Consider the following 21,127-nt stretch of genomic DNA (forward strand, 5'->3'; position numbering starts at 1 on the left):
CACTCCCTACCATCTGCTCAAGGAAAAATCTGCCCACTGCTGAATGTAATTGGGGACCTCTGGTGTAGGGTATAAATGCTTGTGTTGCGGTCTTATAATGGGAAACACCCATAGACCTATAAGGACAAATAGGAATATCTGCAGTGTTTTGGTTTGTTCAATATTCTCATCAATTTGTTGAATAGAACTGTCTGTCTGTCATAAGATTGTGAGACCATGTAAGGAGCAGGGAAATTGCACCATCAATGTATACAATAGATATATTACTTGAGACAAGTGAAAACTAAATTCTCTCTCTCTCTTTCTCTCTCTCTCTTTCTCTCTCTCTCTCTTTCTCTCTCTCTCTCTTTCTCTCTCTCTCTCTTTCTCTCTCTCTCTCTCTTTCCCCCTCTCGCTCTCTTTCCCTCTCTCTCGTTCCCTCTCTCTCTCTCCTCCCCCCACCCTCCAGTCTTGTCCCAGCTAGAAGACCCAGAAAAGTTCCACCCCCCCTAGCGGCTCACCTCTCCATCCTATGTTCCCTGCCTCTGTGTCTTTGGACCTGGGTAGCCATGCTGCGGGAGGGGGCCAAGGCCTGGAGCAACGTCTCAGAGGCCTACAGCAGCGACCCTGAAGAGGAGGAGGAGGAGGACATGGTATGCGAGGAAGACGAGGACAGAGAGGAAGAGATGATGGACCTGAGTGAGCTGCCCACCGCCCTGTTCGCCTGCAGTGTCCACGAGGCCGTGTTCGAGGAGGACCGCCACCGGGTGAGACACTAGTGATGATATCACTTCCTAGTTCGGTTTCACCACACCCTCTTGTTGGGAGCAATTCACTTTTTTTTTATCTGACTATCCATCAGATGAGGCTTGTGGGAGGAGCTATAGGAGGACAGGTTCAATGTAATGGCTGGAATGGAATAAATGGAACGGTATCAAACACATCAAATATATGGACTCCGTTCCATTAATTCCATTCCAGCCATTACAATGAGCCCGTCCTCCTATAGCTCCTCCCACCAGCCGCCACTGCTAACCATGCACCATTAGTTCTGGATTAAGTTCCAAAAATAGCATGATGTCATTATCAGCGAGAATTTGCACCTCACACAGCCTCAGCCTGGCCAAATTCAGTCATCTCTCCCACAGTGGCTGCCAATGGCCCAGGATGCACACCTGCTGCCACAGGGTTCATTGGGGACATCAATGCCTGGAAACATCCCATGCTGGGGTCTGATATGATGACTCACACATCACACACTGTCCCTAGCTGAGCCACTTGCCATATTCAATCACCTCTGTCAGAGTTATGTGTGCTCATGTAAGAATGGGATCATTGTATGAATGCACATGGGGTTAACTTGGCCTGTGCCTGAAAACAGTACAATGATATAGTTTACAAGATCATACACATACACACACACACACACACCTACACAAACACCGACACACACACCTAAACTGAACCTATGGGCCCTGTCCACCTCTGTGCCACAGATCAAGGCCTGTCATATCTTTATCTACCAGAGATGACACACTTGGCCCAGGCTGACTGACCTTCATGTCTTAAAGTAATGATGGACTGTTGTTTCTCTTTGCTTATTTGAGCTGTTCTTGCGATAAGATGGACTTGGTATTTTACCAGATCGGGTTAACTTCTGTACACCACCCCTACCTTGTCACAACACAACTGATTGGCTCAAATGCATTTAGAAGGAAAGAAATTCCACAAATGAACTTTTAACAAGGCACACCTGTTAATGGAAATGCATTCCAGGTGACTACCTCATGAAGCTGGTTGAGAGAATGCTAAGAGTGTGCAAAGCTGTCATCAAGGCAAAGGGTGGCTACTTTGAAGGATCTCAAATATAAAATATATTTACATTTGTTTAACACTTTTTTTGTTACTACATGATTCCATATGTGTTATTTCCTAGTTTTGAGCCAATCAGTCTTCACTATTATTATGCACTGTAGAATATAGTAAAAATAAAGTCAAACCCTTGAATGAGTAGGTGTGTCCAAACTTTTGACTGGTACTCTATATCTTACTAGATTCAGGATATTTAAGCCTCTATATATCCACTAGTTTTAATATAACCATATTATTCGTAATTTCCTTAAGTGTTTGAAGGGGATAGTTGTATAGTGATTTCCTTTACGGTCCATTAAGGAATCGTATTATAATCTCCCACCGTAATAATTGAGTCATGTATTAACTGTAAGCTCGCTAAATCATTATATTTTCATAGAAGGATCATCTTTTAAAGGACCTACATGGGAGGAATATACCCCCCCCCCAGCCCTTTTTCCATACAACTTTGTCTAATGGTGTATAATGATTTTCCTGTAAACAGAAGATATTATATTCCTTCTCTTGTCGCCAGGTAAAGACTGGTCTTCTTTTCTTATTATCTACTAAGCCATTACAATTATAACTAGCTGTACTTATTTCACCACTGACCACACTGAACACAATATAACCCGATAAAACCTCCCCCCATCCCAAGTCGGGTTGTCGTTCCAGTGACAGGCTGACCAGCCCTGCACACATGGATCCTAGGACTTTAAGATATAGGGGCCCATCCTTTAAAAAGAGAACATGGTGCCACCTACAGTACAGAACCAGATTAACAGCCAACATCATTTGGAACGCCTTCACCTCGGTTCTACTGCATCTAGTTATATAAACATGTATACTGTGCCTTCGGAAAGTATTCAGACCCCTTGAATTTCCCCCCGTTTTGTTAGGTTACAGCCTTATTCTAAACTGTATGAAATCAATCAATCTACACACAATATCCCATAATGACAAAGCAAAAACTGTTTTTTTTTTAGAAATGTTTGCTAATTTATTAAAAAAAATAAAATAAATGAAATATCACATTTACAGACCCTTTACTCAGTACTTTTTTGAAGCACCTTTGGCAGCGATTACAGCCTCAAGTCTTCTTGGGTACGACGCCAAAAGCTTGGCACACCTGTATTTGGGGAGTTTCTCCCATTATTCTCTGCAGATCCTCTCAAGCTCTGTCAGGTTGGGCGGGGAGCATTATTGCACAGCTATTTTCAGGTCTATTTTCAGGTCGTTGTCCTGTTGGAAGGTGAACCTTCACCGCAACCTGAGGTCTGGAGCAGGTTTTCATCAAGGATCTCTCTGTACTTTTCTCCGTTCATCTTTGCCTGACTAGTCTCCCAGTCCCTGCCACTGAAAAACAGCAGCATGATGCTGCTACCACCATGCTTCACCGTAGGGATGGTACCCGGTTTCCTCCAGATGTGACACTTGGCATTCAGGCCAAAGAGTTTAATCTGGATTTCATCAGACCAGAGAATCTTGTTTCTGATAGTCTTTAGGTGCCTTTTTGCAAACTCCAAGCGGGCTGTCATGTGCCTTTTACCAAAGAGTGGCTTCTGTCTGGCCACTCTACCATAAAGGCCTAATCGATGGAGTGCTGCAGAGATAGTTGTCCTTCTCTCCACAGAGAAACTCCGGAGCTCTGTCAGAGTGACCATCGGGTTCTTGGTCACCTCCCTAAACAAGGCCCTTCTCCACCAATTGCTGAGTTTGGCCGGGTAGCCAGCTCTAGGAAGAGTCTTGGTGGTTCCAAACTTCTTCCATTCAAAAATGATGGAGGCCACAGTGTTCTTGGGGGACTTCAATAATGCAGAAATGTTTTGGGACCCTTCCCCAGATCGGTGCCTCGACACAATCCTGTCTCAGAGCACTACGGACAATTCCTTTGATCTCATGGCTTGGCTTTTGCTCTGACAATGCACTGTCAACTGTGGGACCGTATATAGACAGGTGTGAGACTTTCCAAATCATGTCCAATCAATTGAATTTACCACAGGATGACTCCAATCAAGTTGTAGAAACATCTCAAGGACGACCAATGGAAACAGGATGCACCTGACCTTCATTCTGAGTCTCATAGCGAAGGGTCTGAGTATTTATGTAAATAAGCTATTTCTGTCTTTTAAAAAAAAATACATTTGCTAAATTCTCAAAACCTGTTTTCACTTTGTCGTTATGGGGTATTGTGTGTCGATTACTGAGCAAATAATTTAATCAATTTTAGAATAATGCTGTAATGTAACACAATGCGGAAAAGGTAAAGGAGTCTGAATACAGAAAGTATTTTCCGAAGGCACTGTATATTAAAAAATCCTTCATATTTTAAGTTATTCCCACAATTGACAAATAATGGGCATAATAATATAAGCACTTCTATGAAGGATTGTTGCCCATAACAACGGTTGGTAGTAGGAATTCTACATGTTTGTCAACATATATGGGATTCGTACACTCACCCCACCCCACCCCTCCCCTCCCAAACAAACACCTCTGCTCCTCTCTCCCCTTCCACCCATAGATCGACCTTCACCCCCCCCCCCCCGCATGCACACACGCACACACACACACATACAAATGTGCAACAGTTGTTCCATCCCCGACCCCAACTCAAGAGAAGACTTGATGTGTGAATGTGTTTAACTGTTTGAGAAGGCATGCAACATTGATTAACCAATATCTAGTCTGAGCAGATGGAGCCACACACGCTCGTCCCCCATTGCGACCCATCTTCACAAGCACCTCTGTGCCGCCAGGGCCACAATAATATACCTCCTCTTTAATTGTCCGAGTGCGACTCCCTTCTTATGGGTTACTGCAGCCAGTGTTTGCCGGCACTGCCACTACCTGGGTGGGTGTACTCCACTGGAATTCCTACCGGCCAGGTACGAGGACGTCAAGGTTCTCATTAGCAGCTTTGAAAAATCCTTGTATATTATGTTCACCCTTCCGGGGGCTTTGGCTTTTGGACCAACCCTGCCAGGCAGGCTCAGAATCTTGAGGGGGCGGTTCTGATCTCATTTAAATTGCACAACAAATCTGATAACTAGAATGTGTAGACTTTCCAAGATACAGTGTGTCATCCTATCATCAGTAATAATGTCTCAGATGACAACTGATCTGACATCATATTCTTTAAGTATCAACGCATATTTTCAACTGGTTGGATTACCGAAATAGGGTTCTGGTCCCCACCCTTTTGATGTTTTCAGACTCTCTCTATGTTAACAAAGGACTTTCTAAGAGTGACTCTGTTGAGTAGAGAGAGAGGAAAGGGGGAAAGGTATTTATGGGGGTTATAAACCTCAACAGGCCAACGGCATGACAACATTATGGGAAAATCAAAAGAAATCAGCCAAGACCTCCACAAGTCAGTTTCATCCTTCAGAGCAAACGCCTGATTTCCAAACGCCTGAAGGTACCACATTCATCTGAAAAACAATACAAACAATAGTATGCAAGTATAAACACCATGGGTCCACGCAGCCGTCATACCGCTCAGGAAGGAGACGCGTTTTGTCTTCTAAAGATGAACGTACTTTGGTGCGAAAAGTGCAAATCAATCCCAGAACAACAGCAAAGGACTTTGTGAATATGCTGGAGGAAACAGGTACAAAAGTATCTATATCCACAGTAAAACGAGTCCTATTGTCACGCCCTGACCATAGTTTACTTTGTATTTTCTATGTTTTGATTGGTCAGGGTGTGATCTGAGTGGGTATTCTATGTTTCATGTCTGGTTTGTCTATTTCTATGTTCAGCCTGATATGGTTCTCAGTCAGAGGCAGGTGTTCGTCATTGTCTCTGATTGGGAACCATATTTAGGTAGCCTGGGTTTCACTGTGTGTTTGTGGGTGATTGTTCCTGTCTATGTGTTTTTTCACCAGATAGGCTGTTTTAGGTTTTCGTTACGTTCATCACGTTCTTTATTTTGTAGTGTTTGCATTGATTCGTGTTTTACGTTTGTTCATTAAAACATGGATCGCAATCTACACGCTGCATTTTGGTCCGACTCTCCTTCTCATCAAGAAGACCGTTACAGAATCACCCACCACAAAAGGACCAAGCAGCGTGTCAACAGGCAGGAGCAGCGCGAGGAGACGCGCAATAAGGATTTCTGGACATGGGAGGACGAATTAGAAGGAAGAGGACCCTGGGCTCAGCCAGGAGAATATCGCCGCCCCAAAGAAGAACTGGAGGCGGCGAAAGCTGAGAGGCGTAGATATGAGGAGGCAGCACGACGTAGCGGATGGAAGCCTGAGAGGCAGCCCCAAAAATTTCTTGGGGGGGGGCTAACAGGGAGTATGGCTATGCCAGGTAGGAGACCTGAGCAGACTCCCTGTGCTTACCGGGGGGCTAGAGAGACCGGACAGGCACCGTGTTATGCAGTGGTGCGCACGGTGTCTCCAGTGCGGGTGCATAGCCCGGTGCGGTATATTCCAGCTCCGCGTGTCTGCCGGGCTAGATTGAGCGTCGAGCCTAATGCCATGAAGCCGGCTCTACGCAGCTGGTCCCCAGTGCGTCTCCTTGGGCCGGCTTACATGGCACCAGCCTTGCGCTCGGTGTCTCCGGTTCGCCTGCATAGCCCAGTGCGGGCTATTCCACCTCGCCGCACTGGCAGGGCGACCGTGAGCATTCAACCAGGTAAGGTTGGGCAGGCTCGGTGCTCAAGAGCTCCAGTGCGCCTGCACGGTCCGGTTTTTCCAGTACCACCTCCACACCCCAGCCCTCCGGTAGCAGCTCCCCGCACCAGGCTTCCTGTGCGTGTCCTTGGCCCAGTACCACCAGTGCCAGCACCACGCATCAGGCCTACAGTGCGCCTCGCCTGTCCAGCGCTGTCGGAGCCTTCCTCCTCTCCAGCGCTGTCGGAGTCTCCCGCCTGTTTAGCGCTGTCAGAGCTTTCCGCCTCTACAGCGCTGCCGGAGTCTCCCGCCTGTTCAGAACTGCCAGTTAGCATAGAGCTGCCAGTTAGCATAGAGCTGCCAGTTAGCTTAGAGCTGCCAGTTAGCAAGGAGCTGCCAGTCTGCAAGGAGCTGCCAGTCTGCAAGGAGCTGCCAGTCTGCATGGAGCTGCCAGTCTGCATAGAGCTGCCAGTCTGCATGGAGCTGCCAGTCTGCAAGGAGCCGCCAGAGCTGCCTGTCTGCAGGATGCCGCCAAAGCTGCCAGTCTGCAAGGAGCCGCCAGAGCTGCCAGTCTGCAAGGAGCCGCCAGAGCTGCCAGTTAGCATGGAGCAGCCAGGGCCGCCAGTCAGCATGGAGCAGCCAGGGCCGCCAGTCAGCATGGAGCAGCCAGGGCCGCCAGTCAGCATGGAGCAGCCAGGGCCGCCAGTCAGCATGGAGCAGCCAGTCAGCATGGAGCAGCCAGTCAGCATGGAGCAGCCAGAGCAGCCAGTCAGCATGGAGCAGCCAGAGCTGCCAGTCAGCATGGAGCAGCCAGTCAGCATGGAGCAGCCAGAGCTGCCAGTCAGCATGGAGCAGCCAGTCAGCATGGAGCAGCCAGAGCTACCAGTCATCATGGAGCAGCCAGTCAGCATGGAGCAGCCAGAGCTGCCAGTCGACCAGACTCTTCCAGATCTGCCAGTCGTCCAGACTCTTCCAGATCTGCCAGTCGTCCAGACTCTTCCAGATCTGCCAGTCGACCAGACTCTTCCAGATCTGCCAGTCGACCAGACTCTTCCAGATCTGCCAGTCGTCCAGACTCTTCCAGATCTGCCAGTCGTCCAGACTCTCTCAGATCTGCCAGTCGACCAGATTCTCCCAGATCCGCCAGTCGACCAGATTCTCCCAGATCCGCCAGTCGACCAGATTCTTCCAGATCTGCTAGTCGACCAGGATCTGCTGAAACCGCCAGCCAGCCAGGTTCTGGTAGTTTCTACTACCTGCCTGGGCTTCCTCTCAGTGCTGAGCTTATTCTCAGTGCTGAGCTTCCTCTCAGTGCTGAGCTACCCATCTGTCCCGAGTTACCTCTGTCCCGAGCTGTCCCTCTGTCCCATGTTATCATTGTGGTGGGTAACCTATTTAGGGACGTTTAGGAGGGGGATTAAAACTGTCATGGAGTGGGGTCCACGTCCAGCGCCAGAGCCGCCACCGCGGACAGATGCCCACCCAGACCCTCCCCTATAGGTTCAGGTTTTGCGGCCGGAGTCCGCACCTTGGGGGGGGGGTACTGTCACGCCCTGACCATAGTTTACTTTGTATTTTCTATGTTTTGATTGGTCAGGGTGTGATCTGAGTGGGTATTCTATGTTTCATGTCTGGTTTGTCTATTTCTATGTTCAGCCTGATATGGTTCTCAGTCAGAGGCAGGTGTTCGTCATTGTCTCTGATTGGGAACCATATTTAGGTAGCCTGGGTTTCACTGTGTGTTTGTGGGTGATTGTTCCTGTCTATGTGTTTTTTCACCAGATAGGCTGTTTTAGGTTTTCGTTACGTTCATCACGTTCTTTATTTTGTAGTGTTTGCATTGATTCGTGTTTTACGTTTGTTCATTAAAACATGGATCGCAATCTACACGCTGCATTTTGGTCCGACTCTCCTTCTCATCAAGAAGACCGTTACACCTATATCGACGTAACCTGAAAGGTCGTTTAGCAAGGAAGAAGCCACTGCTCCAAAACCGCCATAAAAAAGCCAGACTACGGTTTGCAACTGCACATGGGGACAAAGATCAAACTTTTTGTAGAAATGTACTCTGGTCTGATGAAACAAAAATAGAACTGTTTGGCCATAATGACCATCGTTATGTTTGGAGGAAAAAGGGGAAGGCTTGCAAGCCGAAGAACACCATCCAAACCGTGAAGCACGGTGTAACGGTATTCCTGAGGTGAAGGAGAGGCGGACCAAAATGCAGCGTGGTGGTTATTCATGTTCTTTAATAAAGGAACTGTACATGAAATAACTAACAAAACAATAACTGTGCGAAAACCTAAACAGTCCTATCTGGTGCAAACACAGAGACAGGAACAATCACCCACAAAACCCAACACCAAACAGGCTACCTAAATATGGTTCCCAATCAGAGACAATGACTAACACCTGCCTCTGATTGAGAACCATATCAGGCCAAACATAGAAATAGACAAACTAGACATGTAACATACAATGCCCACTCAGATCACACCCTGACCAAACAAAACTATGGTCAGGGTGTGACACACGGGGGTAGCAGCATCATGTTGTGGGGGAGCTTTGCTGCAGGAGGGACTGGTGCACTTCACAAAATAGATGGTTTCATGAGGAAGGACAATTATGTGGATATATTGAAGCAACATCTAAAGACATCAGTCAGGAAGTTAAAGCTTGGTTGCAAATGGGTCTTCCAAATGGACAATGACCCCGAGAATACTTCCAAAGTTGTGGCAAAATTGCTTAAGGACAACAAAGTCAAGGTATTGGCGTGGCCATCACAAAGCCCTGACCTCAATCCCATAGAACATTTGTGGGCAGAACTGAAAAAGTGTGTGCGATCAAGGAGGCCTACAAACCTGACTCAGTTACACCAGCTCTGTCAGGAGGAATGGGCCAAAATTCACCCAACTTATTGTGGGAAGCTTATGGAAGGCTACCCGAAACGTTTGACCCAAGTTAAACAATTTGAAGGTAATGCTACCAAATACTAGTTGAGTGTATGTAAACTTCTGACCCACTGGGAATGTGATGAAAGAAATAAAAGCTGAAATAAATCATTCTCTCTACTATTATTCTGACATTTCACATTCTTAAAATAAACTGGTAATCCTAACTAACCTAAAACAGGGAATTTGCACTAGGATTAAATGTCAGGAATTGTGAAAAACTGAGTGTAATCAATTGAGTGTAACCGGGTCTCTAATCCGGACGCTTATAAGAAATCCCGCTATTTCCTCAGACGAACCATCAAACAAGCAAAGCATCAATACAGAATTAAGATTGAATCCTACTACACAGGCTCTGATACTCGCCAGTTGTGGCAGGGCTTGAAAGCTATGAAGGACTACAAAGGGAAGCCCAGACGCGAGCTGCCCAGCAACACGAGCCTAACAGACCAGCTAAATGCCTTTTATGCTCACTTCGAGGAAAGCAACACTGAAGCATGCACAAGAGCACCAGCTGTTCTGGATGACTGTGTGATACTGTTCTCGGTAACCGATGTGAGCAAGTCCTTTAAACAGGTCAACATTCACGAAGCCGTGGGGCCAGATGGATTACTAGGATGTGTACTCAAAGCATGCTAGGACCAACTGGAAAGTGTCTTCACTGACATTTTAAACCTCTCCCTGACTGAGTCTGTAATACTTACATGTTTCAAGCAGACACCATAGTCCCTGTGCCCTAGGAAGTGAAGGTAACCTGCCTAAATGCTTACCGACCCGTAGCACTCACATCAGTAGCCATGATGTGCTTTGAAAGGCTGGTCATGGCTCACATCAACAGCATCCTCCAGGATACCCTAGACCCACTCCAATTCGCATACCGCCCCAACAGTTCCACAGATGACGCGATCTATATCGCACTCCACACTGCCTTTTCCAACCTGGACAAAAGGAACACCTATGTGAGAATGCTGTTCATTGACTACAGCTCAGCGTTCAACACCATAGTGCCCACAAAGCTCATCACTAAGCTAAGGACCCTGGGACTAAACACCTACCTCGGCAACTGGATCCTGGACTTCCTGACGGGCCTCCCCCAGGTGGTAAGGGTAGGCAACAACATGTCTGCCACGCTGATCCTCAACACTGAGGCCCCTCAGGGGTGTGTACTTAGTCCCCTCCTATACTCCCTGTTCACCCTAGCTTCCTGCCATCCAGGAGGAAAACTCATAACATTGTCAGAGATTCCAGTCACCCAAGTCATTGACTGTTTTCTTTGCTACCGCACGGCAAGCGGTACCGGAGCTCCAAGTGTAGGACCAAAAGGCTCCTTAACAGCTCCTACCCTCAAGCCATAAGACTGTTGAACAATTAATCAAATGGCCACCGGACTATTACATAGACAGCATCAGCATCAGCATTTGTGGGTTCGATTACATTCTCAAAATGGACAGAAACACATAACTTTCTTCTGAAACTCTTCAGTCTATTCTTGTTTTGAGAAATTAAGGCTATTCACAGTGAGAAATTGCCAGGAAACTGAAGATCTCATACATCGCTCTGTACTACTCCCTCACAGAACAGCGCAAACGGGCCCTAACCAGAATATAAAGAGGAGTGGGAGGCCCCGGTGCACAACTGAGCAAGAGGACAAGTACATTAGAGTGTCTAGTTTGAGAAACAGTCCTCAACTGGCAGTTTCATTAAATAGTACCAGCAAAACACCAGTCTCAACTTCAACTGTGAAGAGGCAACTCCGGGATGCTGGCCTTCTAGGCAGTTTCAAAGAAAAAGCCAAAATCTCAGACTGGCCAATAAAAAGAAAAGATTAAGATAGGCAAAGAACACAGACACTAGACAGAGGAACTCAGCCTAGATGGCCCAGCATCGTTGAGCCTGGTGTTTTGCGGGTACTATTTAATGAAGCTGCCAGTTGAGGACCAGTCTTTCATCCCGTCGTTATGGAGTAACAGCCTTGTGCTAATACTTCATTTTACAGCCCGGTTAAAGCTGGTACCTTCCTTGTATTTACATGGTATTAACTAAGAAACTTTGTGGTAACAATGAATGCTATCTGGTACTTACCTGAAAGGATTCAACATTATTTGGAAGTACCATTTGGTATCAGAATAGTAACTACCGGGACCTCCCGAGTGGCGCATCGGTCTAAGGCACTGCAGTGCTTGAGGCGTCACTACAGATCCGGGTTCGATCCAATGTCGTATCAGAATATGTGTGAGGGAGTATTCAGTTAGTAACGAGAGAGAAGGAAGGGTGGCGGTGGAGTGGTTTAGGGACAAGGTCAGGAAGGCTATTAAGACCGCCCGATTCAGAGACTTTCAGAGATGCTTTCAGTGCTGCTGGCAGGAGCAATACTTGTAGGCTACTTTCACTGTCTATGGTGATTCAGGAAGACCCCCTGTCACAAAACAATAGCACAATGCTTTTTGTGGTGCAGACATGCAGCACTACCATGGAACAGTAGTGAAGCATCGGTAGTGCAGGGAAAAGTCCATTCTTAGTAACCCCGCAATATGTAAAGTGCTTTGAACACCAGGAAAATCCTAATCTAAAGTAATTATATGAAGTTTAAAGGGACACTTCGGGATTTTGGCAAGATTAACTCCCCAGAGTCAGATGAACTTGTGGATACCATTTTTATCTCTCTGTGTCCATTATAAAGGAAGTTAGAGGTAGTTTCACAAGCCAATGCTAACTAGCGTTAGTGCAATGACTGAAAGTCTATGGGTATCTGCTAGCATGCTCATTGCCAAAATCTTGAAGTATCCCTTTAACTATAATCAGAGAACATCATTACCATGATGGCATTGTATTGCCATTGTGCACTGTGGAATGTAAACCTCAGCTCATTACATCAGTGTTGGGATCAGCAACTCACTACGTCAGGGTTGGAGTGAACTACTCACTACGTCAGGGTTGGAGTGAACTACTCACTACATCAGGGTTGGAGTGAACTACTCACTACATCAGGGTTGGAGTGAACTACTCACTACATCAGGGTTGGAGTGAACTACTCACTACATCAGGGTTGGAGTGAACTACTCACTACATCAGTGTTGGGGTCAGCTACTCATTACATCAGGGTTGGGGTCAGCTACTCACTACATCAGGGTTGGGGTCAGCTACTCACTACATCAGGGTTGGGGTCAGCTACTCACTACATCAGGGTTGGGGTCAGCTCACTACGTCAGGGTTGGAGTGAACTACTCACTACATCAGTGTTGGGGTCAGCTACTCACTACATCAGGGTTGGGGTCAGCTCACTACGTCAGTGTTGGAGTGAACTACTCACTACATCAGTGTTGGGGTCAGCTACTCACTACATCAGGGTTGGGGTCAGATCCTCATTACATCAGGGTTGGGGTCAGCTACTCATTACGTCAGGGTTGGGGTCAGCTACTCACTACGTCAGGGTTGGAGTGAACTACTCACTACATCAGGGTTGGAGTGAACTACTCACTACATCAGTGTTGGGGTCAGCTACTCACTACATCAGGGTTGGGGTCAGCTCCTCATTACATCAGGGTTGGGGTCAGCTACTCATTACGTCAGGGTTGGGGTCAGCTACTCACTACATCAGGGTTGGGGTCAGCTCACTACATCAGGGTTGGGGTCAGCTCACTACGTCAGGGTTGGGGTCAGCTACTCACTACGTCAGGGTTGGAGTGAACTACTCATTACATCAGGGTTGGAGTGAACTACTCATTACATCAGGGTTGGGGTCAGCTACTCACTACATCAGGGTTGGAGTGAACTACTCACTACATCAGGGTTGGGGTCAGCTCACTACGTCAGGGTTGGGGTCAGCTCACTACGTCAGGGTTGGGGTCAGCTACTCACTACATCAGGGTTGGAGTGAACTACTCACTACATCAGGGTTGGGGTCAGCTCACTACGTCAGGGTTGGGGTCAGCTCACTACGTCAGGGTTGGGGTCAGCTACTCACTACGTCAGGGTTGGAGTGAACTACTCACTACATCAGGGTTGGGGTCAGCTACTCACTACATCAGGGTTGGGGTCAGCTCCTCATTACATCAGGGTTGGGGTCAGCTACTCATTACGTCAGGGTTGGGGTCAACTACTCACTACATCAGGGTTGGGGTCAGCTCACTACATCAGGGTTGGGGTCAGCTCACTACGTCAGGGTTGGGGTCAGCTACTCACTACGTCAGGGTTGGGGTCAGCTACTCACTACGTCAGGGTTGGGGTCAGCTCACTACATCATGGTTGGGGTCAGCTCACTACGTCAGGGTTGGGGTCAGCTACTCACTACATCAGGGTTGGGGTCAGCTCACTACGCCAGGGTTGGGGTCAGCTACTCATTACGTCAGGATTGGGGTCAGCTACTCACTACATCAGTGTTGGGGTCAGCTACTCATTACATCAGGGTTGGGGTCAGCTCCTCATTACATCAGGGTTGGGGTCAGCTCACTACGTCAGGGTTGGGGTCAGCTCCTCATTACATCAGGGTTGGGGTCAGCTACTCACTACGTCAGGGTTGGGGTCAGTTCACTACATCAGGGTTGGGGTCAGCTACTCACTACGTCAGGGTTGGGGTCAGTTCACTACGTCAGGGTTGGGGTCAGCTCACTACATCAGGGTTGGGGTCAGCTCACTACATCAGGGTTGGGGTCAGATCCTCACTACGTCAGGGTTGGGGTCAGCTCACTACGTCAGGGTTGGGGTCAGCTCACTACATCAGGGTTGGGGTCAGCTCACTACATCAGGGTTGGGGTCAGCTCACTACGTCAGGGTTGGGGTCAGCTCACTACGTCAGGGTTGGGGTCAGCTCACTACGTCAGGGTTTGGGTCAGCTCACTACGTCAGGGTTTGGGTCAGCTCACTACGTCAGGGTTGGGGTCAGCTCCTCATTATGTCAGGGTTGGTGTCAGCTCATTACGTCAGGGTTGGGATCAGCTACTCACTACATCAGGGTTGGGGTCAGCTCCTCATTATGTCAGGGTTGGGGTCAGCTCATTACGTCAGGGTTGGGATCAGCTACTCACTACATCAGGGTTGGGGTCAGCTCCTCATTATGTCAGGGTTGGGGTCAGCTCATTACGTCAGGGTTGGGATCAGCTACTCACTACATCAGGGTTGGGGTCAGCTCCTCATTATGTCAGGGTTGGGGTCAGCTCATTACGTCAGGGTTGGGATCAGCTACTCACTACATCAGGGTTGGGGTCAGCTCCTCATTATGTCAGGGTTGGCGTCTATTCTAAGTAAAGTCAGTCAATTCAGGGAGTAAACTGAAATTCCAATACAATATTTGAAAAAGGTGATTTTATTTTCAATGTCTTCTCAATAAACCAAAAAGGATCAACTATTCATTTTAATTTGTAGAAAGAGGAGGAAGGGACACGCTACTAAGGTACACAATAGTACATTTTGGTAGACAGAAGGGGCTCTTTAGTAAAAGGGGTGAATTGGTCATCAAAAAGAAAGGAGGACCAAGGCACTCTTCATATAATTAATTAAAATGCCTTTATTTGTATGGCATGTTCAATAGAAACAAAGTTGAAAAAATCTGACGTGTTTCGGCTGCATGGCCTTCGTCAGGGAGTACAAAGAAATAATACAATGTCCTCTTTTGAACAGCTTTTCCAATCAGCCCTAATTGGAAGAGGGAGTGGTTACACAATTGATTGGACACACCTAGTAAGCAATACCATACACATTAAAAGGTGAAATACTGCAGCTATGTTATCATAAAAATACAACTCCAAGCTAGAAGTATCAGAACACTTAGAAAGGTAGTTCTAACCTTAAATATGACTGGGAGAAGTGTCAAGAATAAGAAAGGAATATATTCCATAGAACCCTGGAGCACAGCAAAACATGAACAACAACAGTCTAAACATAACTAAAGGCAATTGAGCAAAATGTCCACTAGATGACTGCAAATGGACCCACCACGACCCTACAGGAAGGGTGAGAAATCCATATCTTCATTTAAACCAGGGTATTTAGTGGCCTGTAGTTTGTAAATCCATATCTTCATTTAAACCAGGGTATTTAGTGGCCTGTAGTTTGTAAATCCACATCTTCATTTAAACCAGGATATTTAGTGGCCTGTAGTTTGTAAATCCATATCTTCATTTAAACCAGGATATTTAGTGGCCTGTAGTTTGTAAATCCATATCTTCATTTAAACCAGAGTATTTAGTGGCCTGTAGTTTGTAAATCCATATCTTCATTTAAATTAGGGTATTTAGTGGCCTGTAGTTTGTAAATCCATGTCTTCATTTAAACCAGGGTATTTAGTGGCCTGCAGTTTGTAAATCCAAAGACTTTCCCTTTGGTTTAGCTGTTTCAGACGGTCCCCTTTTCTAATAGAGGATGGAATATGATCAATACCCATAGCTTGGGTATTAAAAATCCTACAATGTGATTTTCTGGATTTTTTTTCTCAATTTGTCTGTCATTGTTGAAGTGTACCTATGATGAAAATTACAGGCCTCTCTCATCCTTTTAAGTGGGAGAACTTGCACAATCGGTGGCTGACTAAATACTTTTTTGCCCCACTGTACAGTATATATATTTATTTTATTTATATGATTATTGTTATTATTTTTTTCATTCACAAAAGTAGTGCCTTTAATAGGGCTGCATTAATGGACCGGTATAGCGTCTGTAGCACGGGCAATAATATTTTTTCAGCACCCCCATTGAAGATACAGTTAAAAATATATAAATGTTTACAGAATCTACGCAGCACCCCCACCCCCAAACTACTTCCCGCAGCTATGTGAGCAGCAGAGCCATATAGAGCAGAGACTAGTGTCGTGGCCAGTGTGTTTGTTTGTATCGAGAACAGTGAGGTGACACCAGACAGAAGGATAGAGGGGATTGTGGAGAGAGAGAGCTACTGTGCTGCATGTGTTAAGTTGTCCGTCTATTTTTGGGACTCTGTCCCAGAGGGGGAACGTGCGGGAGGGTGTGCAGTTGGCTGAAGGTCATCTAGGGCTGGGCGATATGGACAAATATCATATCACAATATGTTTTTTAAAATTAGGTGGTCTTTGAGAGTATTTTATGTTTTTGAATAATAAAGGTTATAAATGTGTTTTGTGAGTAGTTCATGGCCCTAGGGTGGCAACACATACATTATAAGTGATTTCAATGGGTCTTTCTCCATTCTGATTGTTTTATACTGTTCAATGCAACTTCAACCCACATTTTTTTAAAATCATTTTCAAGAATTTCTGCATTTCCTGCACTAATTTGAGATAATTTCCACACTGCCTGCCACGCAGGGCGGCACGATATGGGCAAACCTTATTTTTAACCAATATTGCAATTGCTATTTGACTTGCGATTTAGAGCAAAACACTTAGGTGAACTATTGAAATCATGGAAATAAAACGATTATTCTAATTCTATAGTTAGAACATAATAGTGGGCACTTTGAATACAGTGTTGTTTGACATGACAACAAATTAAAATGCCAGAGAGGAGTTATTGTGACAGGGTAGGAACCAACGTGTTGATAAGTGTTTCCTAGGGGACCTTATAATCTTTAGCTACAGTGAATGTGTTCTCTTAGCTTCTTCATGTAGCTAACATATTCTTGGTTTGCGTATTCCTCTTTGATTTATTAGATACTTTTGCACAAACAAAATGTCAATGTACACTACCGGTCAAAGTTTTAGAACACCTACTAATTCAAGGGTTTTTCTTTATTTTTACTATTTTCTACATTGTAGAATAATAGTGAAGACATCAAAACTATGAAATAACACATATGGAATCATGTATTAACCAAAAAAGTGTTTAACAAATGAAAATATATATTATATTTGAGATTCTTCAAAGAGCCACCCTTTGCCTTGATGACAGCTTTGCAAACTCTTGCCATTCTCTCAACCAGCTTGATGAGGTAGTCACCTGGAATGCATTTAAATTAACAGGTGAGTCTTGTTAAAAGTTCATTTGTGAAATTTCTTAATGCGGTTGAGCCAATCAGGTGTGTTGTGACTAGGGTTGCAAAGGGTCGGAAACATTCCGGTAAATTTCTGGAATTTTTCCAGAAATTTTCCATGGGAAGTTAAGCCTGGGAATTTGGGGAATTTTGCTTAAATTAATAAAAAAAAGTTAGCTTATAAAATTGAAGCTTTTTGTGTGATACACATAAGCTAATTCTAGGTCTTATGTCATATTTTGGTTAAACTATCCCCAATTCAATGGAATTGCAACCCTCTGCATGCGCAGTGCATTCTTCCATCACATGTGCAGTGCACTCTTCCATCACATGTACAGCTGAGTCTCAAGATCTTGCACACTGATGAGATGCTATTGAGCCAAGGACTACATGCTTTCTGGTAAGTTTTGATTACAATACTGGCTGGGGTGAATATATTTTAAATGACATACATGATTTTATGTTAACTAGTAAATAGTAGCCTACAGCAAAATGTGTATAAATCATTTTTACTTGTTAACAATGTCTGCTAGTTCGTTTTTGCCACCATGTAGGTTTTAGCTAGCTTGAGCCTGCTAACTAAGGAGTGTTAATTCACATGTTTCCAAACATGTTTCATTTTAAAACATTTATCTTACAAAGGATCTGTTTAATCTAACTGCTTAATTATTTATCTATGCATGGAATTGTATTAAATCAGAGTTTTTTTTTACTCAATGGAGGAACGTAGTCAGAGAAATGCTCTTGCTCGAGCTGTGTATGCAACTGGTCCACCTCTGATGCTCACAGACAATATGTATTGGAAGAGATTTATGAATGTTCTTCGCCCAGCATACACCCCTCCAACCAGACATGCTTTATCTACTCATTTGCTGGATGCAGAGTTCAACAGAGTTCAAGTGAAGGTCAAGCAAGTCATAGAGAAAGCAGACTGTATTGCAATCATCTCTGATGGGTGGTCGAATGTTCCTGGGCAAGGAATAATTAACTACATCATCTCCACCCCTCAACCAGTATTCTACAAGAGCACAGACACAAGGGATAACAGACACACCTGTCTCTACATTGCAGATGAGCTGAAGGCAGTCATCAATGACCTTGGACCACAGAAGGTATTTGCACTGGTGACAGACAATTCTGCGAACATGAAGGTTGCTTGGTCTAAAATTGAGGAGTCCTACCCTCACATCACACCCACTGGCTTTGCTGCTCTTTCATTGAATCTGCTCCTCAAGGACATCATGGCACTGAAAACAATGGATACACTCTACAAGAGAGCCAAGGAAATGGTTAGGTATGTGAAGGGTCCAAGTTATAGCAGCAATCTACCTCACCAAACAAAGTGAGAAGAATAAGAGCACCACATTGAAGCTGCCCAGCAACACCCGTTGGGGAGGTGTTGTCATCATGTTTGACAGTCTCCTGGAGGGGAAGGAGTCTCTCCAAGAAATGGCCATATCACAGTCTGCGATATGGACAGCCCCATCAAGAGGATCCTCCTGGATGATGTATTTTGGGAGAGAGTGGTAAGCAGCCTGAAACTCCTGAAACCTATAGCAGTAGCCATTGCATGGATTGAGGGAGACAATGCCTTCCTGTTTGCTGTTCAGATTCTGTTTGCAAATGTAAGAGAAGAAATCCATACTGCCCTGCCCACTTCAATGTTGCTCCAAGCAGAGGAAACTGCAGTTCTGAAATAAATCAAAAAGCGTGAAGGCTTCTGCCTGAAGCCCATACACACCACAGCATACATGCTGGACCCTAAGTATGCTGGCAAGAGCATCCTGTCTGGTGCAGAGATCAACAAGGCCTATGGTGTCATCACTACCATGTCTCGCCACCTTGGCCTGGACGAGGGCAAGGTTCTTGGAAGTCTGGTAAAGTACACTTCCATGCAAGGGCTTTGGGATGGAGATGCAATATGGCAGTCGTGCCAACATATCTCATCAGCCACCTGGTGGAAGGGACTTTGTGGATCTGAGGCTCTTTCCCCTGTTGCCGCCATCCTCCTCCGCATCAGAGCGCAACTGGTCCTTGTTTGGGAACACACACACCAAAGCACACAACAGGCTGACCAATACAAGGGTTGAAAAATGTGTGGCCATCTGGACAAATTTTAAGCTTTTTGAGCCTGACAACGAGCTATCCTCAACAAGGTAGCAAAGTGACAGTGAAAATGAGGCCTCAGAGTGTGATGTTCTAGAGGTGGACATTGAGGAAGTCCAAGGAGAAGACATGGGAAGCCTGAGAGGAAGACAACCAAAGCTTTAGTTTCTAGACTATTATTTTCCAGATGTATGTTGAAAACGTTTTTGGGAGATGCAATGGATCATTGGGGATCTTTTGATGTTCTCTTTCTTGTGTTGTTCAGTGAAATCATCCCATGTGAAGAGTCAACTCACCGCCACAGGAATGGAAGACCCAGAGTTACCTCTGCTGCAGAGGATAAGTTAATTAGAGTTACCAGCCTCAGAAATTGCAGCCCAAATAAATTCTTCACGGAGTTCAAGTAACAGACACAGCTCAACATCAACTGTTCAGAGGAGACTGTGTGAATCAGGCCTTCATGGTTGAATTGCTGCAAAGAAAACACTACTAAAGGACATCAATAATAAGAAGATACTTTCTTGAGCCAAGGAACACGAGCAGCGGACATTAGGTCTGGAGTCCAAATTGGAGATTTTGGGTTCCAACCTCTGTGTCTTTGTGAGACTCGTGTGGGTGAACGGATGATCTCCACATGTGTATTTCCCACTGTAAAGCAAAGAGGATGAGGTGATATGGTGTGGGGGTGCTTTGCTGGTGACACTGTCTGTGATTTATTTAGAATTCTCCATCCCATGTGGTTTAGTGGGACTATCATTTGTTTTTCAACAGGACAATGATCCAACACACCTCCAGGCTGTGTAAGGGCTATTTTACCAAGAAGGAGAATGATGGATGGAGAGCTTCATCAGATGACCTGGCCTCCGCAATCCCCCAACCTCAAGCAAATTGAGATGGTTTGGGATGACTTGGACCATAGAGTGAAAGAAAAGCAGCCAACAAGTGCTCAGCATATGTGGGAACTCATTCAAGACAGTTGGAAAAGCATTCCAGGTGAAGCTGGTTGAGAGAATGCCAAGAGTGTGCAAAGCTGTTATCAAGGCAAAGGGTGGCTGTTTGAAGAATCTCAAATATATTTTGATTTGTTTAACACTTTTTGGTTACTACATGATTCCATATGTGTTATATATTAAAGCATAGCAGCTAACTGCTATGCTTTATCTTGGTCAGGTCGCAGTTGTAAATGAGAACTTCTTCTCAACTGGCCCACCTGGTTAAATAAAGTTGAAATAAAAATAATAAAACATTTCATAGTTTTGATGTCTTCACTATTATTCTACAATGTAGAAAATAGTTTTAAAAAATACAGAAAAGCCCTTGAATGATTAGATGTTCTAAAACTTTTGACCGGTAGTGTAGGTCTACACCATCACTGGTATTATCAGGCTCTTTAGCTAATTATGTTTGTGCTGACTCAGTACTTTTTATTAGTGAGCTAGCAATTAGCATTAGCAGCTAACAAGATTTATGCCCAAGTTGCTATAAAAATACAAACCAGCTGTTTGCAGATGTAACAAATAACAGTCTAATAGTGTAATTATAGAACACTAGTGTATTTACAGTGCATTAGGTAAGTATTGAGACTCCTTTACCTTTTCCACATTGTGTTACATTATAGCCTTATTCTAAAATGTATTAAATAAAACATTTGCCTCATCAATCTAACACAACTCCCC

At 45.2% G+C, this 21,127-nt stretch overlaps 1 protein-coding gene across 6 annotated transcripts in view; it reads left to right on the forward strand.

The window, feature by feature from the left end:
- The window catches only part of LOC139375399 (calcipressin-3-like), an 85,781-nt gene that overhangs the window by 2,870 nt on the left and 61,784 nt on the right, over nt 1-21,127 (forward strand). For all 6 annotated transcript variants that reach the window (XM_071117151.1, XM_071117147.1, XM_071117144.1 and 3 more), the window contains exon 2: nt 449-746. In XM_071117151.1, the coding sequence (XP_070973252.1) occupies nt 549-746 (198 nt within the window). In that variant the 5' untranslated portion in view covers nt 449-548. The remainder of the gene's footprint in view (nt 1-448; nt 747-21,127) is intronic.

The sequence above is a fragment of the Oncorhynchus clarkii genome, chromosome 19 (assembly GCF_045791955.1).
Source record: "Oncorhynchus clarkii lewisi isolate Uvic-CL-2024 chromosome 19, UVic_Ocla_1.0, whole genome shotgun sequence".
NCBI lineage: Eukaryota > Metazoa > Chordata > Actinopteri > Salmoniformes > Salmonidae > Oncorhynchus > Oncorhynchus clarkii.